Raw genomic sequence first — 19,878 nt, forward strand, 5'->3', positions numbered from 1 at the left:
AGATAAAAAGGTGATTGAAAATTGTATGTATGATGCAAGCAAAACAAAATCTAAAATTTTATTTGAAATTCTTGCTATCCAAACGGACCCAATTATTTAAAATCAACATGATTGTGAATGGTTAAATGTATGTATGGTTTGGTCTATTGGTATTTTTGAAATAGGACATACTTATCTTTCCTTTCTCTGAGATTCTCTATATAAATTCTTTTCTCATCTCACTCTTCTTGAATGTAATTCAAGATTTCTCTCAATAATTATAAAGTGGAGAATCTAAATGTATAGATTAGAATTTACATTTGTAGGAAAAGTCTGAAGTAACGATAGTTATGGTAACGAAACTATTTTTACCTGATATAACAGGTAAAAATATTTTTAGCGACCATTTGATTACCTGTTGTACTGGTCATCTAAATGAAATAGTACCTAAAATTTTGGTTAGTAAGTTTTGCATAAAAAATAGTAAGTTAACTCGATATATTAGTAACTTTTATGTCTCAAAAAGTAAACTTGAATAAATATGGAACTAACTTTTTTTTTTGAAGTAAAATACTACTCTATATCTGAAACTTAGTTTTTGGAGAGTAAGTTTAGTTCAAGTAATAGTAAGTTTTTATAGATTAATAGTAAATATTGTTGATAGAATAGTAAATTTGGTTAATCATCAAAACTTAATAGTTTGTGGCATAAATTTACTATTTTACTTAAAGAAACTTACAATTGTACGTATCATTTATAAATGTTATATGTTTGAAGCATTTTAAATATACTATGAAAACCTTTTTTTTGCATATAACCTTATAAAATATGTAAGAATAATTTGTCATAATTTAAATTTTTAATTATGGGAAAATAAACAACTAAGTTCCCAAAATATTTCACTTTTATTGTTTAAAAAATCTCAACTTGTTGGTTAAATTCAAAATAATTCTATTGTCAAAAATAGTTTTTCTCAAATTAACTTTCATGATTAGATGTGAGATACAAATATGGTAAAATATCCCTCATACATATGTCATGGATATTTCAGACTTTTAGTAAAAAAAAAAATTGTTGTTAAAATAACATATATTATAGTGTACTAATTATTTTAGGACCATTTTATAGGTGAACTAAATTTAATTTAAATTATACAATAGATTATACATGCATGTGATTTTCATTTATAATTATTGGATCCTATTCTTATGAACAATCTCCCAAGGGAAAAAATCCAGATCATACTGATTTTCTTATATTAATTGTTATACTAATTTTATCATTTTTATTATTATATTATTTCTCATTTTGTTTAGGCTTTTACTCTTATTGTTTCTTGTGTCTCAGATGTAAATTTATTAAAACTTTATCATCTTATTATATTCATAGGTGTTAAATTATAAAAATTTTGATATATAAACAAGTAATATTCTATATATAACTAGGAAGATTTGTTGTTATTGTTATTCGAACTTTCAAACTTTTCAAAAATTGAAAATGATTAAAAGCTTATAATACGACAAAATTTTATTACATATTTCACAAGATTATGTGAAAAGTCAAACTATTTTTCATAGTATTTTAAAATATATAAATAATTTTTTTAAATTATACCTATAATCATGTATTATACAGGTATATTATGAGTACTTACTAACTAAGGTACTAAGAATTAATCATTAATAAAACATCTTATCGTTATTTCAAATAAATTTCCTAATACTAGTTTGAAATATGTTTTAAAATAAAATAGCACATGTGTCCCATAAATCAGTAAGTTTTGATTATTAATCAATTTACCATGTTATTAGTAAGAGTTACTATTTATGTATAAAAGCTTACTATTACTTGAATTAAACTTACTCTCTAAAAAGTAAGTTTGGGATATAAAGTAGTAATTTATTTATTTAAAAAGTAAGTTTAATATTTATTCCAACTTACCTTTTGAAGTATAAAAGTTACTAATTTATTACTGTTAACTTATTATTTTAGATAGAAAACTTACTTTCGTATTTTTAAGTGTTATCCTAATTAGGTGGATAGACCTATCAAATAATTAAATGGTCGCTAAAAGCAAATAAAAAATAAATAGAAAGTGGTCATCTAAGTGTTATCCTATTTATGTCTTAAAAAGTAAATTGAAATAAAAATGAAAGTTACTTTTTTTAAAAAAATAAATTACTACTCTATATTCGAAACTTACTTTTTGGAGAGTAAGTTTAGTTCAAGTAATAGTAAGTTTTCACGGATTAATAGTAAATCCTGTTGATAGAATAGTAAATTTGGTTAATCATCAAGACTTACTAGTTTGTGGCATAAAATTTACTATTTTACTTAAAGAAACTTATATGAAACAAGTATTAGGAAGTTTATTTAAAATAATGCTAAGATTTTTTAAGTAAAATGATTGAAACTTAATATTATAGTTAGTAATTGCTGGTAACGTAAATGTATAATATATGATTGTATGTATCATTCATCAATGTTATGTGTTTTAAGCATTTTAATAAATGTATGTATCACTTACAAAGGTTATGTGTTCTAATAAATTTATTTTCTAGGTCACAAGTATAACAGTTAAATTTGTACTAATGTGGCATAATCTTTGAAAACTATAATAAATTTACCCACATATTAAGTTTCGTGAGACTCAAATATATTTTGTATCATTTACAATATGGATTTATATGCACATTTTTATCAAACTTACTTTTAATTGGCAAATAGTATGTAAATTATTATAAAATGTCATTTTATAATAATCATAATTTTTATAGGTGAATGGTATATAAACTGCTAAAATTGCCAATTTATAAATGATCAAATCTTACTACTTTATGGCATATATTAGTTTGGTCAACTAAAAAATTATCGTAATTAAGTGTACGTTGGTTGTTGATTTGAAATTTGCACCCCTGTCACTATTTCGTTATTTCTATCACAAGTTTTTCTAATCAAAGTAAAACAAAGTCAAATATCTTTTCCTTTTGTATGTAGTATTTATATTTAGTAAAAAATTAATAAACCATGATTACATTTCAATGTTTCTAATGGAATTAGTAACATTTTCTAAATAAATTGGAATAATTTGTAAAATATGTTATTTTTTTACCAATATAATTAGGGGTGGCAACCGGGTCCAAATCGGAGCAGCGGGTCGAGTTGAGACCCAGGTATAATAGAAAACTGGCTGACCCGAACTTGACCCTCCAACCCGAAACGGGTCAGGATATCTGACCCGAATCTGAAAATTCCAGGTTGTTGGGTTGGCGGGACGACCCGAATGATCCAAAACGTAATTTTAATTTATTAATTTATCACTGTAATTTCTAATTCGCACAAGACTAATTACATAATCAAGTAATAAAAATTAAATAAATAATCCTAAACCTAATCTAAAATAAATTCAAAACACCGTAAAAGTGTTTTATTCCAAACCAAATATAAAATAAATAAAAGTAGTATAAAAGTAAAAAATAATATAATACATTATTTGTCCAAATATAATAATTTCAACTTCAAATAAGTTAAATAAATTCATTTAGGATTAAGTGATTAATGCCTTTGAAAAAAAAAGAATAACGTAGTTTAGTTAGGTAAAATAATTTTTAATTCATAATCAGGTGACCGGGTCATATCGGATCACCCACGGTTTGACTCGAATTCGACCCGTTTTCTTTGTCGGGTTTGTCGGATTCGACTCGATTCTAATCTGAACCCGCGAAACCTCAATCCGAATCAATTAATTTCGTGTTAGGTTCATATCGTGTTTTCAGGTCGTATCGGAAATTACCACCCCTAAATATAATCAAAAGAAATTTGCACTACTAAAAAACAAGTGGAAGAAAGGATGATGGCATAAGTATAAATGTGAGCAACTATATACATATCACACCATAAGTTTAGGTTTGATTTGTTCAAAACATAGGTAATTTATTCGTTAGTAGATATAAAATGCATATTAATTTTCTACAAATGGAAAATACAATTTCATATATACTAACCATTAACAGAATATGTAGTTTGAACACGATCAATTGAATGCATATTTCGTTTGTTTAGCTATCATTTATTTTGTTACTTAGGTTGAATATTTACATTTGAATAGAGTATTGATATCGGAACTTCAATTATTCTTAATGAACTTCAATTAAGACAATTTTAAGGACAACAATTGCTAAAATATAGTTTTCTTAAATTTTTTTGAAAAATGACAAAAAATTACACTTTTTTGTGAAAATATCAAATTGTTAATTCAATTCAAATTAATTTTATAATAAAAAATATTATTCCTCAAACTGGTTGCTTAATCCGTATCTAAGCCCGTACTAGTGTCGAATGGATAACTAAAATTTGAAATTGCAACAAAAAATAATTTTTACAGGAAAGGTGCAAATAAGTAGAACTTTTGCTAACTTTAACCCAAAATTTTTTTTTAAAAAAAGGATAGGCTTTTTTGTAGTTTTGAATTCAAAAGTGTTGTGGTTGTGATAGAATTCTTTATTAAATTCTGAAACAGTTAAGAATTCAACAGATAAGTACCAAGGTGACTTTTATTAGCCATTAATTTTAGTTAGAGTAGGAAAGGTCGATGCACTAGTAACGCTTGGATTTCTTTATGCCAAAGAATTCATAGTACCTAAAGCTGGTAGCCTTTTTCCGGATTCATTGAAGGTATTTATGAGACCCCCACAATTATTGTTTTCTCGGTTACGATAAATGGACAAAGAAAGTCGAAACTAGTTCCCACCAACAAATCCAAAATTCCAATCCCCCGCTGCTCTCTTCCTGTTTATTAATCAAGCACAAAAATTAGGTTCAATCTATATTCATAGTTAGGAAAAATTCTAATTTATCTTGGCTATTTCTAGCTGAATACCAAGTACTTTATAACCAGAAGAACGTGCTTTATATTTGCTATTCTCCTATCTTACTAAATGTGCTTTATATTTGAAGAGAGAAGCGGTATTCTCCTGAGTGCATATGACAAACACTAATTTGCTGCGAGACTAATGGGATATACCTGTGATAAAAGGAAAAGTGATCCATCCATTGTCATTTTTTGGGCGGGATTGGAAAGTTGAGCTGCTTGGTTCTTCTATGTCCATCGATGCAGGAATTAAATGTTAATATGATGCAGGTGCCTAGCTAAAAGTTTGTCCCATTATTCCTAATGGCAGATTGTCATTAAATAGAAAGGTGGATTAGTTGTTTATTCGTAGAGGACGTGGGAAGATACTATTTGTTTGGACTTCTGCTAATGGCTTACTGAGGAAATCGGTGCACTTAAATTCACAAAGGCCGATGCTCTCTCATAAAAGTGCCGTCAGTCTATATAGGAAAGCAACACACTTTTTTTTTGGTCGAAACGAAACGATACATTCGTTTCGGAGTAAAAACTTCTAATGCTCGCAGAAATAAATAAGAGTACGTGCTCCTACGACAGAATGGATGTTACACAGCCATTAATGTGGTAAGGGCATCCTCCTTAGTACTTTACAGCAAAATGTAGCATGTAGTAAGTAGCTGCTTATTTAAAACTACCGAGGTTTTATCATGGTTAAGCATTAGAACAACTACTGCATAATAGTCCCTGACTAAGCTGAACAAAATGTGACAGGGTCACAACTACAAAAGTAGTAGCGCAATCAGAAAACACCTATAACAACTAAGACCAAAAGAGAGACTGTGTCCGATGCACCCCATGTTTGACTAGAACCATCCATATGGAATTTCATGATTAATGCTAATCTTCCCTGCTTCCTTTCACTTATTCCATCCCGTTGAGATATCCAGTCCTGAAAAAGAACATGACTTTCAGTTTTAGCATATCTGGAAGCGGAAATAACCAAATGATGACAAGAATAACAGTAAAACATATGCGTGCTTCAAGCCCCTAAGCTTTAGCAGCAAAACAAGCCATGCGAGAAACATTTCTATAGTAAACCACCTGTACCAATTTTAATGCTCGAAAAAATCGAAGTAGATAATTCATTTATTTGAGAACATAAGAATAAAAATCCAGAATAAGGCTGAAAGCCACAAGAACAACTCAGAGAGACCAAACCACCCTTCTCCAATCATCAAGACAATATTAAAATTATCTAATAATATTCTCAAATATCTAAGAATGATCTGAGATTTAATAAGTAATAATATTAAAGATCAAGCATATGGCCGCCATACAAAAGAAGAACCCCAAGAATCCTAGAGAGTCCAAACCTTCTTTGCCCAGTAAACCAACAATACTAGCTTTAGGAGTAAGAACAAACAGTTTGAAGTAGATGATCAATATTATCAACAAAAGAGAAATGAATAGTTTTACCTAGATATCTTGCAACACTGTTTCCTATTTTGTTTCAGTTTCCCTTGAACCAAAAAGAAGGGAGAGATTCAATCCCATGTAATATACCATCCCAGACAATTATTAGTCCATCTTCAATAAAAGGGGAAATGCCAGTCCAATTTGAAGTAAACAACAAAATTCTACATGCCTCACGACATTTTATATAAAATTGGTATTTCAAAATAGGAGAAAACGGCTCATTTTGAGCATCAGTAAGAATCTACTCACCAATCATTGCAAACTAAGGAGATTATGTTCAGATTTACAATCAAAATGCATTAAAATTCCTTAATGGTCTTCGCTGAAATCTGGTTCATTCACTACAAAACCATCACAAGATTTGTATTAAAAAAAGGCCACAACAACACATAATCATAGCAAATAGGTAACATAAAACTTAGGCGTGAAGAAGAAAAAAATGTACCTGAATATTTCCGTCTCCTAATAAGTAAATTTTGTCAAATAATAAGTAAATTAAATTACTCAAAGTGTAAATTTCTATTTCTAACTAAAACTTATCTTTCAAGCATATACTTACTAGTTTTAATTAAAAACTTACTAAAGTTAATATTAATTATTTTAATATAATATTTAAAAAAGTCGCTAAAAATTTTGATCTGTCACTAAAGGTAATAGAAACCTATAATAGTAGGTTTCCCTAATATCGTTACCATAACTATAGCACTGTAGCATTGTCCTATAAAGGAAAAGACTGATCATCAACAAACATGTCATAATAATTATGAATCTTAAAATTAATTTTCCAGTCAGCCCACCCTGAACTGAAATCGCACAAATTTAACACATGTTTCACACCATAAGCACCTGCAAATGCTAAAGCAAGTCACTCCTATCTATCTATAGGAAAAGTAGTCGCAAATTCTCAGTTTTTACTTCAACCTCAATAATTGAAAACTTTGCTTACCAAAAAAATAAAAATAAAAATAATTACAATAATAAGCAACGCAATTAAACATTATTGACTATATATGATAAATCGACCGGAACTGATCAGTGGTCTAAATAATGGTATTCCCAAGTCACTTTTACACAAATTGATGCTTAATTCCTAGACTTTGAGGGAGACTATCTGAAAATTTTATGAAGGAAATCATTCTACATATAGAGCAGAGATCAGTTCACTTAGCTGAGCCTTAATTAACCATATGTTATCTGAATTTTCCTTCAGAAGATTCCAAAAAGAACCGATTCCTAGCCACGAGATTCCCCCCCCCCCCACCACCAAAAAAAAAATCTTTAGACAGCAGGGCAGGGATTCACGAAGACTCTATATATTAATGAAATTCATACATACTTCTAATTTAGGCAAGAGATTATGCATTCTAATTGATGCGTACATGCTAATGTAATTGAACCAAACATGCAGCTCCAGGACGGTGCTTTCTTGCTCAGGTTTCATTCATTTGGAGTATTTTAGCTAGTAATGACAAGTTTACAAGAAATGAGTTTGATTGTACTTGCTACCTATCCCATTGGCGTAAACCCCCAAATTTTTGACTTGAACACACAAAGTCGTATTTTTTGGACCAAAAAAAAAAAGAATACACATAATCGTATTTATGAATACTTCAACCACTATGCTTGTCTTATTATGGAGCTTGGAGTCATCTTAATTCTCCATATCTTATGATTGAGAGTGGCGCAAGACTCCTTCCTAGGAAGTAAGCAGTGGTAATTAATATGTATGGATGAAACTTGGACCGATTCCCACAGACTTCCAAGCCAAGTAACCCAAATCATTAATATGACCTTCAAACCACATATATACATACACTTTCTCTGTTTAATTGAAGGACAATGTTAGAGGGCCCCAGTGGAATCTTAGTCAATAAAACCACATTTATCCATTGATATATTTATGCCATTGGGCTGCAGCCAGCTGACCATTATCTTAAGTGCAATATTGTGATGGATTTTAGATTTCAATGATTATTATACTTTTGGCAGATTTTTTTTCAAATGTCAATAATCTATGTCTTTACCTACTCTTGCTTCTAAATGACGAGGAAAAGGACAATTCTAACGGGATTATTAGGAATAGAAAGAGACTAAATTACCTTTGAATTAGACGGATGCCCTATGACACCTGTTGGATTTAAAAAAATTACATAAAGTGACAGTTGATAGAAGACAAGATTCAAAACTCTGACCTCCCATCTCACAAAATCTTAAAGTACTTTTTGTGGTTTAACAAGTAGCGGACATATACAGGTATCATCTATCCTTGCATCTTTGTCATGATAAGAAATCAATCTGGTCATTTCTTTTCCTCCAGCTTGCGTTTTTCTCGACCCAGTCGGAAGCCATTGAAAGCATGGCAAGTGAACAATTGAGTGGTAGGTGGTCTCTTAATAGAATGACTGCCCTTGTTACTGGTGGCACCAGAGGCATTGGGTAAGCAAATTTCTTCAAATATAGTTCCTGGTATTTATATTTATATCAAAAAATTAGTAAATTCATTTCAACATTAGTTTTCTCATTCACTCCTCAAAAGGGTATGTTAACTGTTAACAACCAATTGGACAACTTTTAATGAGCAGAAAAACCTACTCAATCACGGTCATATCTCGTTTCGTATACATAAATCCTTACTTCATTCACTTGTTCTAGTATATATGTGCGATTATGTCCCTAGTAGCTTTAATGCAACATCCAAAATGCATGTCCCCATTTTAACTATTTGACCCAAAATTTCAGGCATTCCATAGTGGAAGAGTTAGCAGGATTTGGAGCCATAGTATACACATGTTCATGAAACCAAAAGGAACTTAATGAAAGGCTGCAAGAATGGGGAGCAAAGGGTTTCAAAGTCTATGGTTCAACTTGCGATAAGGCTTCAAGAACAGAAAGAGAGGAACTAATAAAGAACGTCTCTTCCACCTTCGATGGCAAGCTGAACTTACTGGTAAGTACAAATTCTGATCCATAAAAATGGTTGGTCTATCTATTTCTTGACTTGTTAAAGAATCATAAACATCATTTCTGTTTAGAGTTTTAGTATTTGCATCCAGAGCAATTCTTAGGGGAAATATTTCCGATATCTTGGTTTGAATTAATTTCCCAAATGCGGACTGCAGTGCAGATATTTTGTAGGATGTGCCGGCTGAAAGTGAATGGTATGCTTAAAAAGGAGTAATTTAAGAAGCCTCCCATCAGATTTTTAACAATTTGACTGCTATTTCCATTTGGCAATTAGAACTTTTAATTTTCACCCGCACCGAGTAGCAATCATAACACAGAAATTTCTCTTTGACATTTCACCAAACATCTTATATGCATTCACAAATTAATCACATTTAACTTAAACGCCTAGTCTCAAGTCCTTTCCTAGATGTTTCATATGGCTATTAAGCATATTTTACCCGTAGACAATCAAAACTACAACCATTTCCTAGATGTTTCAGTGGACATTTTCAGCCCCAAAATTGCAATAAAATCTTCAAATTCTCAGCCTTGATTTCGCAAGAAAATCTTGACAAACAAAACAAATGAAATATAAATAAATTACAGCAATATAATGAAACGATTTCAAGAGGACATGATGGCCTAACCTCACCACTGCTATTTTTCATATGCTCTCTGATTGGCTACCACCGTCGCTAACCCTTTTATTGTGTCCGCATATGGCAGCACCCAAAAACAACCGATCGATGAGAAAGGATAGAGGGAAAGTGGGAACTGAAGATGAAAATTTTGAAGTGAGAAAATTTATTCAATTGTAACCAAAAGAAAGTGTGGACCAAAGTGGAATCCTTTGCCTGGGAATTCAATCGTATTGTTGGAACTGATAACTAAGTAATAAGAATGCAGATGACTTTAAAGAGATGATACCCGAAAGTGTTTCAGGAACCCAAAACCGTTTTCTGGTAACTATTTTACTTAAATATGAACATTTTTTACTTTTAGTATTAGTAAGTTTAATTTAAACATAAGTAAATTTTGTCAAATAATAAGTAAATTAAATTACTCAAAGTGTAAATTTATATTTCTGACTAAAACTTATCTTTTAGGCATAAACTTACTAATTTTAATTAAAAACTTACTAAAGTTAATATTAATTATTTTAATATAATATTTAAAAAGTCGCTAAAAAATTGGATCTGTCACTAAAGGTAATAGAAACCTATAATAGTAGGTTTCTTTAATATTGTTACCATAACTATAGGCACTGTAGCATTGTCCATATCTAATAGGGTGTGTTACAAAAGTTTAACTACTTATATTCTAGCCCTATAGGATTTTAGCAATGTTTCAGAGCTAGAAGAAATTATAGGCCTTTGGACTTTTACGAACAATCTAATGTACTTGCTTTACCATCGTTTTACTTTTGTCCAAAAATTTACTTGCTTTACTCTCGAAATGGAACTTTTGTCCTACTTCTTGTTTTAATATCGGTCCCACTTTTTATTATATTATTATTTCTCATTTATAAATATTATATTTTAATTTTTTTGTTTTCTTATTATCAAATAACTACTAACACAGTAAAAAATAAAAGTTTTTTTAACGGATGCCCATTGGGCGCCGCAACCGGTCTTCTATTCCACTCCTTATTCTACTTTCTGTCATACTTTTTATTATATTATGTATTTTCTCTTTCATAAACATCATATTTTAATTCTCTTTTATTTCCTTAGGTTCAGTAACTATAACTGAATAATATACAAAATTTAACAAACTCAAAAAATTCAAAATATACATAAAAATGAGACTTTTTTTTCATGAATTTCTCCTTGTAATTTAACCCATAATATAATTTTTTCGAGTAATCACCCTCAATTACTTATTTTGTTTGGTATGAATTGTTTGTTTAGTTAATCTATGGACCATGTACACACCACCAAAACCGGAATGGAAACCATAGTTGATCTGCAATAAAAAAAAATTAGTCTGGAAAAAAGAAGCCCAAAATGGAAAATGCGAGTGGAACTTCCTTGACGTTAACGTACAAAAGAACAATTCAAACAAGTTTTATGGTTTAAGTGACAAAATTCACACACCGAATAATTGTCAGATTATAAAAGGCCCGGATCCCAGGAAGCCATAACGCAAAACAAAAGCAATCATGAATAAAATAGTTTCGAAAGCAACTCTCCACACGCTTCAACTTAGGGATAACCACTTGAAATGGTAGCATCCCTGATCTGAAACTGAATTAGTCAATCAAGACAAGTAGCAAAATGTAACTTTGTTGATCCCTAATAAGAATAAAATCAACTGTTTCTAAAACTTAAAAAGAGTAGCCAACTCAAAACGATAAAGTCGTAACAAGAAAACTTTTGGATACAAATCTTATCGAAACAAACAAATGACAGTAAAACTTTTGGACACTCTTGAGTGAGGAATTGTCTGGTTCTGTCTAACTTTTGTATGTGTTATGATTTTTAGTACATAACTATATTAATTGTTGTACAGAATATATGTGAAATATTTTTTTTATATATATACATCAACTTTTTCACGAGTATAACATGCCTCCTGTCCACTGCGATCGCACATCAAATAATATAACAAGTATAATAATCGTATCAAACCAAAATACAATCACACTGCCTCCTTTCCAAATGATAACTTGTTTAGATTTTAGGTTTACATCTATATTATATATTGAGATGTAAAAATGTAAGAAAATACTGAAAAAAAAGGATGATGAATGACTTATGATGACATAAGAAAATCTATTTGAGTATTGCATATGCCACACAGTTTAAAAATAAACTCATAAATCATGCCTGCCTAAATATTTGCAAGCATTTAGGGCATAAAAGAACTATGGAATAAAATTGCACCAACATTATTATGCTCATGTATAGAATACTTAGGCATATCCTTTTCAAGCAAATCAATAATTACAAGTTGATTCACAATTTACAGGAAAGTGTCAATGTAGCCAAATATCAACTAGAAATCGCAAACTTGTGGACGCAATAAAGTATGAATAATCATTCACCATTCTTCTCAGAATCTAATGTGACAAACAATTGGAATGGAGGCAATATAATAGTTATTCCTTTTTATACTATTTGTGTTTCTGTAATTTATCTCTCAATAAGCAAACTTTTTTTCATTAAATTTTTGGTAGTGCACTGGTAATATCTATAGAAACTGAACCAAGATTACGTGTTGGTATTTATTTGCAAATTCTTTAGATATTGCAAATCCCTAGATTTTTAGATGGCGATGACATAGGCATTTCAATTTTACTAAATGCTAATGGTATATCTCAATATTCCATATAATCATTATAGTTTTTGTCAAAGAGCAAGGAACCTGTGGAGTGGCATTTACAAAAAACTAGTGCTATTTCTCTTTGTATAAACATTTCTGAACAAATGATTTAATATTACTATTATATAATATATAAAAAATATGGGTACACATCCAAGTAATTTACAAATATTCAACCTTATTTACACTGTATTTAATATAAAATTAGTGAGTTTAGAATTTCATAATTTTATATATAGAGCTTTTTAATTGGCCAAAGATTTAAGCTTGTCAGGTAATTAATTTGGATCAAGATAAAATATTCTTAGACCGGCGGCCTACAGGCACAAAATGCGAAACTCCAATCTTCAATTTTGCGTATAATCAGTGCAGGACATATGGTTCTCCAACCAAAAGGTAACCAGAGAAAGAACTTTTACAGTCCATCTTCAAAACTAAGACGGCCCACATGTTAAAGGAAGGACAATTCTCCAGATTTAAACTTGAAGCCAAGTTGTTTTTAATTTTGTTTATTGTCCTAAACATGAGTATTTTTCAGTATTGTAATTATCTTGTATGTTTTTCATAGTTTGGAAAAAAGTTATCATGTATTAATAATTTTGATCTTTGACGCAAAGGATGTATATTATTCTTCATTTTTTTTCCACTTGATTTTGTCATTTAAAGCCAGATATCAACTATTTTGTCATATTTTGCAGGAAAGTTTCAATGCCGTCCAATATCAACTAGAAATCGCAACATATAAACGTAATAAAAAATTACCACCCACCAACCTTCTCGGAATTTTCAACACTTAACTAATGGAAAATGTAAGGAACCCACCCACTGGGTTTGGACCAAATTGCCAATCTTGCTTGGTAGCTCTCGCTTCTATGAGTTGTCACTTCATGAAATTCACTCAATCACAAAGAATAACCAACGACTTGACTCACGAGCCACAAAATTTTTCTTTTGAGAAATTAAAAGGAACCATCCTACGGGTTTGGACCAAATTGTCAATCTTGCCGTCGCTTTTGTCGGTTGTTACTTCATGAAACCTGGCTGGATCTCACTGAATAGCCAGCATCATAGGCCGACGACAACTTGGACTTGACTCAAGAGTCATGAACTTTATTCTCCTCAAGTAGCGAATTGTCTAAGTATGCTTTGACGATTCCAACACTACCAGCAGCGGTAGGCTCTATTACCCCCACTGACCTTTTGTTCAGCCTGCTATTTTGTTGATGGTAGAAGTGTCATATAATTAAGTAGTTATGGACAACTTAACTAACTAGTTATGCTTTCTTTCTTAAAAAAAGAAAAATATTCTCCTCGTCTTCCGAGATGGTGGTGCAATTGTACTGATATTGGCTACTCGTTTGGCCGTTCTAAAGCTATGGTTACTATTGACGACCACGGAATTGTATTAGTATGACTATTTTAATTAATCTCTTAGTGGATGTTAAGAAAAGAATATCTTAAGATCTAAAGTCAAATTGAAAGACAGAAGGAAACAATCACAAAGGAGAATATGACAAGCGAAGAGACAGAAGAACAAAAAGAAGAAGATTCCATGTTTTTTCTTTGTGTGAATAAAACATATAGACAAAACATCCAAAAAAAAGCTCAACCACTAAAGAATTGATGGGTACTTGGGCAATTAACATATAGGAAATAAAGCAGAAGTAAGAAACAACAAGAGGTACGATAAAACTAAATACTGATGCTGCATTTTCACAAAATTTGGAGAGAACAGGCATAGGTGTTGTGGCCAGAAATGCTGAAGGAGAGCTGATGAAAGTTTGGGCAAGAGCTGAACTAAAACGTAGTGAGCCACAGGTGGAGGAAGCAGCAGCAATTAGGATGGGAATGCAAATGGCCTGGAAAGCAAACTGGAGGGCAGTTGAGCTCCAATCAATCAGACTGCAAAGAGGTGGTGGACATGATAAACAAGAAACAAAAGCAGCAAAACAACATCGTGGTCATCCTTGAGGATATAGCAAATATGAGATGTTTGTTTGAACAATGTACTTTCTCTTTTGTGCATAGAGATGGGAATAGATGTGCACATAGTGTAGCAAAATTTGCTGTAAAGCTAACAACAAATGTTGAATGGGATGTATGTTTTCCCATGTGGCTCCAAGAGGAAGCCCAAAGTGACTTCAGAGGAAGCGAATCTGATGTACCTAAGTCTTGTAATATCAAGTTTACAAAATGAAATGAAGTTATGATGTTTCAACAAAAAAAAAACATATAGGAAATAAAGCAAAGTGATAACTTAGACTAGTCATATTCAACCCTCCGTCCTCTGAGGGTGTTATACTTTCTATTGTGTGATGTTCTAAAATATTTGTTGATCTTATTAAAGTTAAAGTTATTTTTTATCTCTTTTTCCAATGCTATCAAATTTGAATTTTTGAAGGCAATTTTGGAAACCAATCCATAAATATCACCATCAAACCACTATTTTTAAAAGTTAAAAAAATATGACAAATAATTTGGGACAGAAGGAGTATAATAGTTATTCCTTTTTATACTATTTGTGTTTTTCTAATTTGTGTCTCAGTAAGCAAACATTTTGCTCATTAAATTTTTGGCAGTGCACCGGTAATATTTATAGAAACTGAACTTAGATTATGTGTTGGTATTGATTTGCAAATTCTTTATATATTGCAAATCCCTAGATTCTCAGATGGCGATGACATAGGCATTTCAATTTTATTAAGTGCTAATGGTATATCTGAATTTGTTAATCAGACTCCATATAATCGTTATAGTTTTTGTCAAAGAACAAGGAACCTGTGGAGTGGCATTTACAAAATCTAGTGCTATTTCTCGTTGCATAAACATTTCTGAACAAATGATTTAATATTACTATCATATAATATATAAAAAAATATGGGCACCCATCCAAGTAATTTACAAATATTTAACCTTATTTAAACTGTATTTAATATAAAATTAGCGAGTTTAGAATTCCATAATTTTATATATAGAGCATTTTTATTGGCCAAAGATCTATAATTGTCAAGTAATTAATCTGGATCAAGATAAAATTGCTCTTAGACTGGCGGCCTGCGGGCACAAAACGCGAAAACAAAAGCTAACCAATCTTCAATTTTGCGTATAATCAGTGCATGACATATAGTTCTCCAACCAAAAGCTAACCAAAGAAAGAACTTTTATAGTCCATCTTCAAAACTAAGACAGCCCACATGTTAAAGGAAGGACAATTCTCCAGATTTAAACTTGAAGCCAAGTTGTTTTTAATTTTGTTTATCGTCCTAAACATGAGTTTTTTTCAGTATTGTAATTATCTTGTATGTTTTTCATAGTTTGGAAGAAAGTTATCATGTATATTATTCTTCATTTTTTTCCACTTGATTTTGTCATTTAAAACCAGACAATGAAAAGGTCAAAGATTCAAATGATTTTTAGTGTCTAAAGAGCACACGCAAATAATTCGAAACTTCTAATTGAAATACTAATGCATTCACACAAAATTCTCATTTAGGCCGCAAATTTCTCCAAACTAAAGTCTGTTCGCATGACAATGCTGACCCTACCAACAGGACTCAAAGTCTTTCAGTTTTCTTTTTTTGACAAATTTAAGCCTAAGGAAAAACACGGAGAAAGTACTTCATTGAGAGTGTGGAAAAAATTGGTGCAACGACTAATAGTGACATACAACAGTAACATTAATTAGTCATGCAACTTTCGACCTATAAATAGGGGCTTTCTGATTTTTGCTCGACGCACTCAAAACTTCTCGTGAATATTGTGTGAAAGCATTGATTAGTAAACAAAAGCCAAAAAAAAAAAAAACCATCTCCGAAGATCGAGTCTGTTAGCTTGTGACAATATGATCAAATTCACTCCATTCATTGTGTTATGGTTTGTCTTTTTGGCAGATAGAATTGATCGTGGTTGCCACGCAAGAGCATATTCAAATGTAAGTTGCTTTGAGAATGAGCGAAAAGCTCTCCTTGAGTTTAAGAAAGATCTAATTGACAAATCAAATCGTTTGATATCTTGGATTGGAGAAGATTGTTGCTCGTGGGAAGGAGTTGGCTGCGGCAAGAACACTCGACATGTGGTGAAACTTGATTTGCGTAATAACGTTGTTTTTGATTCTAATCAATACTCCGATGGAGACACGCAAAATTATTCCTCTATTTATTTTGAAACTTGCTTGGGAGGCCAGATAAGTCCTTCATTAGTGAACCTGCAGCATTTGCATTACTTGGATTTAAGCTCGAATTATTTTGCAGGAATTGAGATCCCAGCATTTATTGGATCCTTGAAAATTTTGAGATATCTGAATTTCTCTAATGCAGGTTTCAGTGGGACAATTCCTCCTCAATTAGGAAATCTCTCAGCCTTAGAATATCTGGATCTTGGTGAAAAATCCGAAGGCTTCAGTGATTGGATTAGTGGTTATCAATTGTCGACAAAGAGTCTCTGGTGGATCACTGGTCTTTCTTCCTTGAAACATTTGGACCTCTCTATGGTATACCTAGAAGAGGCTCAAGACTGGTTTCAAGCACTTAACAAACTTCGTTTCTTATCCTCATTAACATTACGATCCTGTAGTATTTATCCCTTTCCTTATATTGCACACCTTAATTTCACATCTCTTACCTCACTTGATCTCGGAGGCAATGAATTTAATTCCACAATCCCTCTCTGGTTGTTTAATTTAACTTCACTCGTTCATCTCGACCTTAGCGGCAACAGTTTTTTCGGTCCAATAGTTCCTCACAGCCTTCAGCACTGGACTTCACTAAGCTACTTCGATCTTAGTGGCAATCGATTCAATACCTCACCGCTCGATCCGCTTTTCACTTTGAACAATCTCGTCCATCTGGACTTGGCTGGTAACCAAATCCAAGGCCCACTCCCCTTCAGCCTAGGCAACCTAACTTCTCTTTCCGTACTGCACATGGGAGATAACAGCTTTGAAGGCCCAATCCCAAGTGCGATTGGGCAACTTCGAGAACTCACCGAACTCGATCTCAGTTCGAATGGGTTCAATGGTACCATTCCATCGTCTCTTTGGAGGCTGAGTGAGTTGAAATCCTTGGATCTATCTGGCAATCCATTGAGCGGGGAGTTGCGTGACATTCACTTTGCCCAACTCGCAAAACTGAAAGAGTTAGGATTATCCTCCACTCTACTTGCTCTGAATGTGAGTTCCTCGTGGGTCCCACCATTCCAACTTCAAGTTATAAGAATGCGTTCCATCAAGATAGGGCCCAAATTTCCTCTCTGGCTTCAAACTCAGAAAAGAGTCGAATATTTGGACATGTCAAATGCAAGCATCTCAGATACTATCCCAGGTTGGTTTGAGAAAGTGTGTCATGGTATAAAATCTTTGTATTTCTCCAACAATTACATCACAGGGAAACCACCCGTGTGCAAAGGCAACAGTGGTCTTAAATATCGCAGACTATTTTCTTTGGATTCCAACAAATTCGAGGGGCCTTTGCAATTGTTACCAACAGACATTTCTCAATTGCATCTTGAAAATAACTCATTACAAGGGATTATTCCACACCCCGACATTAACATGACATTGGATATTCTTCGAGTACTAGATCTCAGTGATAACCACTTCATCGGCAGCATCCCTGATTCTTTGTGCAGCTTACAAAGGCTTGCTATCCTGGATCTTTCTAACAACCAGCTCTCTGGAAGGATCCCTTCATGTATTGGTAAGATTAAAACGTTGGGTGCGCTACTTCTGGCAAACAACAATCTCTACGGGCACATTCCAATTTCATTGGGACATCTCAATGTTCTCGTGTCTTTGCACATGAACCGAAACAATTTTACAGGGATGGTCCCATTCTCTCTCAGATATCTGGAAAAATTGCAGTATCTTGATCTTGGAAATAATGGGCTGGAGGGCCTTATACCATCTTGGATTGGGGATGAACTATCTAGTCTGAGGATCCTTGTGCTTGAATCTAATAATTTCCACGGTGACATTTCTGTGAGCCTCTGCAAATTATCATCCCTTCAGGTTTTAAATTTGGAAGACAACAACTTAACTGGCCATATACCTCGCTGTTTTAACAACTTTACAGCAATGACAGAATCGAACTCTGTTACCTACATTAGTGTCCCAGTTTATATCATGCCACAAGTCCATGCGGTTTATGGGTACAATGAAGAAATTTCAGTGCTCATCAAAGGTGAAAATCTGAAGTACACTACCACCAATGTGCCATATGTAAGATTCATGGGGCTCTCAAAAAATAAATTAAGTGGGGAAATACCTGTCGAGTTAACGTCTCTGGTTGGATTGCAAGGTTTGGATTTATCTAGGAACCATCTAAGTGGAAGAATCCCAGAAAACATTGGGAACTTGAAGCAACTTGAGTCTCTAGATTTATCCAAAAATGACCTTTTTGGTCCAATTCCTCAAAGTTTGTCGAACTTAAATTTTCTGGGCTGGCTGAACTTGTCATTCAACAAGCTAACTGGTCGAATTCCATCCGGACGTCAACTGCAGACATTAGACGACCCAACCATATACATGGGAAACAGTGGACTTTGTGGTGGACCGCTAGGCAGAAGCTGCCCTGATGAATCTGATGGTAAATCAAATTACAGAGAATCGGGTGATCATGAGGATGGCAAGGAGTCTTATTTTTATTGGTTTTATGCTGGTTTGGGACCTGGTTTTGCTGTTGGACTCTTGGGATTCTTCAGTGTCCTATGTTTCAAAAAGTCATGGCGCTATGCATACTTCGGATTTCTGGAGAGCTTGTTGAATAAAGTATGGGTAGAAATTGCATTGCTAAAAAGGAAGTTTAATTGAGTGATTTTACATGTATCATCAATTATAGTTGTAATGTCATGGTACTTCATCTCATTGTAAAATAATAAAGCATAAATAAGACATTTCCACTTCCTTTTTGTAGAGGAACTTGGCGGCATCAAGTGACGACCAAGCAGGAACTATTCCTCATTGTTTTATCAACTTCTCAATGATGGTATCAAGTGAACCAGGAACTGATGTCAGGGCATTTGGCGATTTCACCTGGCTTCAAAACTTTTAAGGGAGGAGGAGAACTTGAGTACTCCTCTCGGAACCTATTGCGCGTTAAAACCATAAGCCTCTCAAAAAATAATTTAGTGGGTGAGATCCCTGATGGGATAATGGATCTGGTTGATTTGCAAACTTTGAACCTTTCACATAATCATTTGACTGGAAGAATCCCCGACAAGATTGGCAACTTGAAGCTACTTGAGTCACTTGATCTATCAATGAATGAACTCTTCGGTGCAATCCCTGATAGCTTATCTGCTTTAAACTG

General features: G+C 32.6%; 1 protein-coding gene across 1 annotated transcript; it reads left to right on the forward strand.

Moving 5' to 3' along the window:
• Positions 1–16,371: 16,371 nt before the first annotated feature.
• On the forward strand, positions 16,372–19,460 carry LOC113751406 (receptor-like protein EIX2). Its single transcript, XM_027295416.1, has one exon. The coding sequence runs from the start codon at positions 16,416–16,418 to the stop codon at positions 19,377–19,379; it is 2,964 nt and encodes a 987-aa protein (XP_027151217.1). The 5' UTR covers positions 16,372–16,415; the 3' UTR covers positions 19,380–19,460.
• Positions 19,461–19,878: the final 418 nt, after the last annotated feature.

This window comes from Coffea eugenioides, chromosome 11 (assembly GCF_003713205.1).
Source record: "Coffea eugenioides isolate CCC68of chromosome 11, Ceug_1.0, whole genome shotgun sequence".
NCBI lineage: Eukaryota > Viridiplantae > Streptophyta > Magnoliopsida > Gentianales > Rubiaceae > Coffea > Coffea eugenioides.

Bases quoted from the DNA above. Each gene is read 5' to 3' on its own strand.
- LOC113751406 (XM_027295416.1), top strand. From the start codon at position 16,416: ATGATCAAATTCACTCCATTCATTGTGTTATGGTTTGTCTTTTTGGCA.